Source organism: Macrobrachium nipponense, chromosome 34 (genome assembly GCF_015104395.2).
Source record: "Macrobrachium nipponense isolate FS-2020 chromosome 34, ASM1510439v2, whole genome shotgun sequence".
NCBI classification, from domain to species: Eukaryota; Metazoa; Arthropoda; class Malacostraca; order Decapoda; family Palaemonidae; genus Macrobrachium; species Macrobrachium nipponense.
The window spans coordinates 371,595-381,062 of NC_061095.1; the positions used below are offsets into that span (position 1 = coordinate 371,595).

The 9,468-nt window shown below is 35.3% G+C and overlaps 1 protein-coding gene across 1 annotated transcript in view; it reads left to right on the forward strand.

Moving 5' to 3' along the window:
• Positions 1–280: 280 nt before the first annotated feature.
• Positions 281–9,468, forward strand: part of LOC135207742 (uncharacterized) — a 113,472-nt gene continuing 104,284 nt past the window's right edge. Inside the window, exons 1-3 of the mRNA XM_064239568.1 lie at positions 281–729; positions 2,321–2,520; positions 2,808–3,051. Coding sequence (XP_064095638.1) covers positions 485–729; positions 2,321–2,520; positions 2,808–3,051 — 689 coding nt within the window. The 5' untranslated portion in view covers positions 281–484. The remainder of the gene's footprint in view (positions 730–2,320; positions 2,521–2,807; positions 3,052–9,468) is intronic.

Sequence of the window (9,468 nt, forward strand, 5' to 3'; positions counted from 1 at the left end):
GATGTAATTAATCGTTTAGCATAAAATCCACCTTTATAATCCTTCAGGATACAGACCAAAGTTCCTGCTTCGCCAAGACACACGACTATATAGGGCCGTATCCAGAAATCATACGATCGCATTTGTCAATACGAAGGCGATCGCGGTAGTATGGTCTCAAACGAAGGGTTGTCGTGGTTATCCAGAAATCGTTTACGACGGCCCGAACTCCCATCGCATTGCCTCACTGGTTAAACAGGCTTACCAACATATGCGATTACTGGGAATGAAATGACTGGAATCGATGATTACAAGGCTGTATCAGTATCATAGACAATTTCTTTTATTACCATAATGCTAAATTAAAATGGCTTTATGTCTTTATTATTTATTATAAAAAGATACTACATATCTGTAGTATATTTTGTATACTTGATATTGGCTGTCCTGATTTGGCGCGGAAATCTGAACAAACAGTTACCGCTAGCAATCTACGCAACTCACCATGTTACGAAGATACCGGAATATGGAGCGTGCACCCCCAGTAGCTGATTCTCAGCGTTTAATGCTGCTTAATTTGATAAAGGAACATGAGAGTGTTATCAACGACCGATCGACGGGAAGTAGAACTTTGGAGAGAAAACGTCAGGCATGGCAAGAAATTACTTTGAAGTTCAACGCCATGTATCCAGACCAACCTCCACGGTCATCAAAGCAGGTCAAGCGCTGTTTCGACCACGTAAAATGCAAGTAAGGATGCATTTTTGTTTTGCAATTGTAGTCAGAGCAAATTTAGGCAGCTGGGGGCAAAATGGTTTGTAAACTGTTAGTTAGTTTAAAAGATATTTATGCTATGAAAGGCCTAGGCCAGTGCTGCTTGTTCAATTGTTAATACTACTCACATCAGGCTAGCCTAGCGTAGCTTATCCAAGGGAACACCATCTTATCATCTAAAGTTATTATATTATATAAATATATTATCTTCAAATAAATAGAATGGAGCATAGTGAATAGGTGGTTGGATAAGGCTATGCTAACCAAATCATAGGGGTGTGAGTGGTGCTCTAGGAAAGGGGTTAGGTTAGTAATGTCTAGCTTATTACATAAGCAGTTGGTGTATCAGGCATTAGATATGTATAATTTGATATGGATTTTTAATGTATCATAGGAAATTTGGGGTAATATTATAATTTAGGTTTAGAATACCTATGTGGAGGATCTTACAATTTCCTGGTGATAGAAGGGCTAGAGCACACAGCAGTTTTATCCGTATTTTTAATGGGTTTATTTGCAAATAAATTAAACATTCATTAGCTTACAGCCAGTTTATTACTGTAAAAATTGATGGTAAAACTTTGGCTATTTTTCTTATGGGTAGCTATATGAGATTTAACAAAGTATGAATACTTTTTTTACCCTAACATGTGAAACCAGCTTGCAAACTAGGTCCCAGTTATTGTTTCTAAAAGATTAAACCAAACATTTGAGATCTTGGCTCTGTCTGTAGGTGGTCAAATGATTTGGAGTAGGCCAACACCTGAAATAGGCTAGCCCCCCCGCCCCACCCTTTTTTTTTTATTTTTTTTTCTTTTTTTTTTTTTTATTGAGTTCACATGTATGGCTAGCATGTCTGGAGCCTGAAGACTGCACAATGCCTACCAGTCTTGGCTATGACAAATTGTTGCAGCTATGTGAACTGCTCAGGCTAGGCTACATTAACTCAAGTGGTATTAAAAAAAAAAAAAAAAAAAAAGGGGAAAAAAAAAAAAAAAAAAAAAAAAAACGGAGTGGACTAGAGTGATCCACTCTTGCCCGCTTGTTGATCCACTCTCCAAAAAAGTACTTTTGCTAACTTCGAAAGGAGAGTAAAGGTCTTGAGGTGTTGCTCCCCACCACCGATGACTCATGACTGGTGCCCATCTCCAGTGTCAGGAAACGTGTTAAAGTTAAAGTCTTTTTCCGGAGGTGGATCGGACAAAAAGCGTGGCTAAGACTAGATTAAGCTAGTCCACTTGGTTGTTTTAACACCCCAGATTCATTGCTTTTATAATGTGCATGGCCCAAACATTCTTTCCAGCGACATATAAAGATCACATTATTTTCTTAAGTGCTCATTAATACTTGTAAATGCTCAAATGACTTTTCTTTTGAATTCAATCATGCGACAGATGTTTTGAACTCATTATTTTGGAGGTGGAAGAGAAGTACACAGGATGGTAGGCTTTTGTTTATATTTTTAAATTTCAATACAATCTATTTTTAAAGTCACAGTTGTTAGAATATATTAGAAAAACCAATGGGAAAACATATTTTTTATTCTAATATATATTTTTTTTACTAGAGTGAAGCAGGAAGATGCTGCTGTCAAGAAAAAGCTATGCAGAACTGGTGGTGGTCCTCCACCAGATCTTCGAAACCACTCAGAAGAGTTTGTGATAGCTGCATCGCTGATGACAGAAGAATTGGTCATGGATAAAGACGTTTTAGAAACATTTCATCCAGTTGATGAAACAGGAGAGCCCATACATGATGTTAAAATAAGTAAGTACTCTGATGTTTTCAAGAATGAAATTGATAAAATAGTGAACCTGTTCAGAACTTTTTTCTGGCCCATTACATTCTAACCTGTCTGAAAAGTTTGTAGTGGCTTGGGGAAAGCAAAATGGTTATGTTTTTATTAATGATGACTGGGTTTAAGATAACATTTCAATGCTTTATGACCCTAAAGGTTCCAGCACTTGTATACTCAGTTTAGAAGTATGTGCTGCAGAAGAGATTTACATCTAAGGTGCTGTAGATCAATTATTTATTTTACCTAATATTTTCAGGTATTACGGAGCCACTGCCTTCAACCTCTCATTTGCCTTCAACCTCAGCACAATCAGAAAGTGGTGTTTCGTCTAATCATGAATCAAGATCCACATTCCTTAATCGGTCAGCTACATCATCACTATCTTCAATGGAACATTTAATTTTTAAACCCATAGTTCCCCATGAAACATTCCCGTCCATTCAACCGCCTATTGTAACTCCAGGCAGAACTTCACCAAAATTGGCAATACATCACGGGATGTATCTCCAATACCTCGGTCTTCTACACCCACAGAGGAAGCACATTCTTCACCCAAAAATTGAAGTTAGACGATGCATACATCAAGTGTAGGGAAAGACAAGAGGAACTGCATCATCTCAGAATGGAAAATGAAAAGAAGCAACATATAATGGCCAAAAAAGAGCATGAACAAAAGGTGAAATTAATTAACAATATGAATGAATTGTGGATGAAATGCACTCATCAGCAATGACTGTTTGCTAAATTGAATGCTTTTCTTGACAGTGCAAAAAAAAAAAAAAAAAAAAAAAAAATCAAATCGCCTATGAAGCAATGCGCAACAATGAATAAAGTAGGTATTGGTTGTTGGTTGGTTTATGGAATTTACCCTTATTGCTAGGGTTACAGTAGGTGTTATTTCCATAGATCAAGTTGTTTTTACTGTTAGGAGAGAAAAATGACTCCACTGATTGGTGTGTTTGTTAAATGAAGGTTTCATCATATGGTCAGCAATTAACTTTATCATTTCTGTAATGCTGAAGAATAAGTTGCATTGATTGGCATTATGCCAAAATTCCATAAACCAAACCAACCCCATTTCATATTTTTCTTTGCTGTGATGTAGTGTTAGTATATATTTTATTTTTTACCTATGGTATATGAAGGTGCTCTCATGAATCAGGTGTTCCTATTTGTAAGTTAGTTAATTGATACCAAACAGTACAATGTATACTTTCAAATAATTCATTTCTTAGTTGTATGCTGTTACATAGGTTTAATATGTCCATTTGCATCGTGATATTAGGTATTCTATAATACTGTAGTGCTTTAATGAATCTGATGATAATTGAAAATTAGGGTATCGAGTATCATTATGTCCATTGCATCTTGATATTAGGTATCATATTATTTTCATGAATCTGATAAGTGAAATTAGGTATTGAGTATCATGCATTACATGGTTTACTTCGAAATTATATTTTCTGAATTGGTAGCCTATGCTGTGATAGGGATAATATGTACACAGGATAATTTATCAGTGTTTAGAACTTATTAGGGCTATTTTAATATTTTATTGTCCCCCTTATTACTTTGGCCATATTTTTATGATATATTTACTTAAAGATTGCCCTCACCTTCTGCAGGACACTGGCTCTTGCATTGGCAGCCCGTTATGATATAATTCTTAAACCAATGTTTCTGAATAATGTATATTAGACATCATAAGTAAAGGTCTAAATAATGGTGCTATGATTTGACCTGAACCACAGGTCCAGATAGCTATGATTTAACCTGAATCACAAGTTGTATTCAAATTTTTTTATCACCATTTTCATCTTGCAAGTACAACAGTTGTGTCTTTCTCAGGGTGTCAGATTGACAACTATGGTAGTAAGAGTTCCTGAATAAATCTTTTATGTTAACAAAAAATAATATTTAACCTTTCAGTCAAATTCTAGTAATCTAGAATGAATTACTCTTTTTAAATATAGATTGCTTTTGCCATTGAATATTTTTTTCAGGATGAACCAGAATAAGTAAAATAAATCCATTGGTGTACCTTTTTAAAGGCAGACATGTAAGTTATATTTTCATATCTCATTAAGTCGATAAGAAGTGTATTTTCATTTTCTTGGTATCGTGTTCAATTTACCTATGGCATACAGCTGTTAGCTCTGACAAAAGCATTCTTTGGTTAATGTGTTGTCACTTTATTCAATTCATATGGTTCTTAAATAATGCAAGTAATAAGATTATAGATTTATTGTTATTAAAGTGCAAATTACCAGGACTGGGGGTGGGGGCCTTGCACTACTTTAAAACCAAATTAACAGAAAATAAATATAGCTAAACTTAAGAAAAAACTTGTCAAGAATGTGGGCCTACATTGAGCTACTTGGATATTGTCAGTTCTTTCAATGATACCCACATCAGGATCATCCAATTCAAGATTTTTCTTCATCCTGTTTTGTTATTGCACAATTATGAAGGACTGCATAAGCAATATTGTGTTCTTAGTATTATTCAACTTTGTTCTGACCGGTTATTGATAACACTGCAAACCTTTATTTAAGCAGTCTCTGGCACGTTTTATAAGATTGCGAGTTTTGATGTGCGCATCATATAACATCTATGTTATGTGTAGTATTGCCAGCAAGAAATGGTGTCATTCTATAAGAACGGCTTGGATAATCACTGTCTCCCAACAAAACACCTCTATACATGCCCGACTCTAGGCTCTGTTAGTCTTGAAATAGAAAATATTCTGGAGTCATGAGCACTGCTTGGCCAATTTACAATTACGTAGTGAACCTTAAAGAAGCAGTACATACAACCATGACATTTATAGAAAAAGGGTTTTTTTCTGCACCAGTAAAATTCTGCATCAGGACCTCCTGGACTCTTATAGGTACAAATGTGTAACATCCACACAGCCTATCTACACCAGGCATTCCAGCTATTTGTGATAACTCCATCATCATTTGTTCTCATCCTGTGGAGTTGGAATTTGATAAATTATTGTGCAAGGATGGCAATAGCCAGCGTAAACATCCATAAGGCACCTCGGCACACTACTCTGGGCCATATCTGAACAATCCCAATGTCTACTGGAAATTTCCAGTTGCATGTACCTTAAGGTTACCAAAAATAAAAAATTGATTAACGTGGAGGAATTAGTTTTCCTGGTAAAGAAATAAAAGAAAAACAACTGTAATATACTGCATCACTATTACTGTCATCAGCCAAACTTTTCATAACTAAAGTAGTAAGTATTCCCTCTAAACACAACAGGAAGGAAAACTGTTCCAAGCTGGAAAAAGGAAATTAGTTACTTTAAATTCATAAAATATATAAGGAGTAATATGATAAAGACTGAAAAAAAAAACATTGTCCAGGAAAACTCACTGATTATTATAGTAGTAGTAGTATTACTAACTACACTGTCACCCCGATTAGATAGCAAGTAACTATATACCCAAGGGTACCAATAAGGAAAGCAGCCCAGGGAAAAAGTGAGGATAGAATACCTATAAAAAAAGAAAAAAAATACAATATAAATCAACACCTGTATAGCTACTAAAGTGCTGTGATTACTTTCATAGATTGAGACAGGAAGAATGCTGAAAAATGCGAGACCTATTTAGAGGAGGGAGGTTTTAAAAGGCAGTAGAAGTGTGAAATTTGAAAAGGCAGCTGGAATGTATGGCATAAATGATTAAAGGCTGAAATTGTGAAGGGAGATTGTAATAAGACTAGATGAACCTAATCTGCAATTTAGCATGAAGCAAAGTAAGGTAAACCTAACCTAAAGATTCTGTGGGGGAGGGAGGGTTAGGGACCAGTAACTGGTGCCTGATTCATAGAGTTTTTCTGTCAGATCTAGCCTCAAGCATCAGCTGCTGGTGCAGGTAAGTTTTTCTAGGCCCACTTTTATTTATTTTTTTCCCTTTTCCTCTCTTTGGTGGAGTCCATTTTGACCTTGTTCTGCTTCTTATTCTTATTAAGTTTTTCTGGTGCTAAATGTCAAACAGTTTTTCAGTGTTTGGCTTTTGACCAAAATTTCATATTGAACATACACTACAAAATGAAATGGAAATTGAAATTTGAATTTTTCCCTGTATTAAAAAAAACGAAGGAAAAGCTAAATAAATAGTGTTTCTAATGTTCAATGCATACATAATATATACACAAGTGCCTTGGATATACCAACCTCTTTGTTTCAGAGAATTAGGTAACAGATTCTATTCTTCTAACAATTCAGGGACAGTTCCTTTGAAAGTCTGTATTCGCTGTTTGAAACTTTTTCAGAAGTAAAAGATAAGATGAGCTATTTAATTTTTGTTTCGCCGCCTCTGCCTGTTTACTTACGGATGCATATTTCAATCAGGTGGAGCCCAGGGCAGGAAAGGAACACAGCATTCCAAGATGGTTTTGGTATCTAGGTATTAACCTAACGGAAATACTGAAAATTCCTTAATAAATATATCAATACAGAGAGAGAGAGAGAGAGAAATAATTCTCTCCGTAACTGAACTAGAATTTTATTAGCCTGTCAGAAGTCAGTAATATGGCTTACCACTATAGGTATACCTAGATTTGACTTCACTACCTGTGAAAGCCATGCAATCCATACGTATTGGTAGCCGCTACCATAGGCAATTAGCTTCATTCTTTTTTTTTTTAAAGGGTTGGGCAATGTCATTTTAGTATCATATGGAACCTAGCCTAGTCATTCACACTGTACCATACTTTCTAATTTATTACAAACAGCCTACGTGGAATTTCACGCTTGCATCACCAGCCTAGCCTACTTGTGAGCTTCAAGTGGCTGTTCTGATTTTAACTTTCTTGGGCAATATAACACTACCACATTAAGATTTCTAGATGTATACCAATTAAAAACGTAATTCTGTATTGTAAAGGAAACTCTAAACACATCAACGAAGCCTATTTTGAAGAAAAAGAATTCCAACAGAGGTGATTGACCGATTGTTTACGTTACGATGAGCTCGAATTCATCCATCGTCGGCAGTTAGGGCAAGCAAGACTTTCTTAAAAAGTTTATTAATTTCAAGATCTTTGTTGTGCTGTTATTCATGTCTTTTTACCACAAATTGTTTCGTATTTTCGATAGACATTGTTGATGAGTCACTTTGGTAAATGTATTTTAATGTAGAGTTAAAATTTATATTCTTATAATTCTGCCATCGCAAGGGGGTACCCATGCGACGCGTCGCTCACTATGGTTCCAAAATTACATCGTTAAATGCGAAGGCCTGCGTATGTTCGTGTGGTTTCTGGATACGGCAAGACCATGACGATCGCATACAAAGAACCGTCGTATGATTTCTGGATACGGCCCTATATCAGACAAGAGATCAGATTGAAGAAGGAGAGAGTTGGTATAAATAATGCTATATGATCCCTCCAACTTGTCGTTCCTCAAGAGGCGGGTTTTTCAAATCCATTGGATAGATCTAACCAGTTTTCATATATATATATATATATATATATATATATATATATATATATATATATATATATATACAAACAAAAGCAGCTTATAATAGCTAAGACATCGAAGCAAAGGTATTTCCAAAATTAACCCACTCAATAAAATATAGCTTAAAACGATACTGATGCTTCAAAGAGCAGAACTAATTTAAATGCAAATAGAATAATAAAAAAAAGGAAAACATACAGAAGGCACCATTTCATTTTCCCCATTTTCAGGTCGCCATAATTTAGCCACTAAAACAAAACATGCGTGATGCATTTTTTTTTTTTCAGAATAAAAAGGTCCAGTGACCTTTCCTGACCCTTTTTTTCCCTTTCCCATCCGATGATATTACATGCAAATGACCCTATGCATAATCAACTAGGCTCAACTTTGATACAAAAAAAAATTATTAACTTTGTGTTCGAACCGATGTTGGTGATGTTTATGCACAACGATGTTTAATTATGCATGAGTTTCTCTTTCTGTTGAGAAAGAGAGAGAGAGTTACAAGGATGAGGATATCTCAAAGCCTTGTTTTAGAGAGAGAGAGAGAGAGAGTTACAAGGATTAGGATGTCTCAAAGACTTGTGAGAGAGAGAGAGTTACAAGGATTAGGATGTCTCAAAGACTTGTGAGAGAGAGAGAGAGAGAGAGACAGACAGACAGACAGACTTAACTTTCTATATACATCTCTTGTCTGTGCACCTCACGCGGTGCACTGTAGGCATATTGTTCAAGGGTTTTTTGTATCCTTTTCTGTAACGTGTCTCTCTCTCTCTCTCTCTCTCTCTCTCTCTCTCTCTCTCCAAAATAAGAAAGAACAAATAAAGAGAGAAATCAAGAATATCAGGTAAAAGAGAAAAGCAAACCACCAATGAGATATGCAGAGGTGTCAGCAAAAAATTTCAAAGCATCAGCTCCGAAATTCTACTCAAGAGATAATAACTGTATTTATTATGCAAGAGGATATTGCAGAAACGGAGAAAATTGCAGATTCAGACACAAAATGAATAATTATGATGAAGGAAGATCAAATATTATGGAAAAGTTGGATTTTTTAATGTCAGAATTTCTGGAAATGAAAAAAAGAACAACATACCAGAACAGGAAAGAGACATGGGAAAATCCTTATTACTACCAGTATTAAATGAAGGAGAAAACACGCAAAACCATCATAGTGATGAATGCGCAGGGTTTAGTTACGAGTAACTCAAAAAGAAAAATAGAGTACTTAGAAGAACAATAACCCAAAATGAAAAGAAAATAGATATAATGAATATAAGTGAAACCTGGTATTCCCAAGAGACTGGGAAGGATGATCAAATAAAAGGGTTCCAAACTTATAGATCAGATAGAAAACAAAAAATAGAAATCAAGGGGGAACCGCAAATATATGGGAAAGACAAAAAACAAGGAAAAATATATGAGAAATATA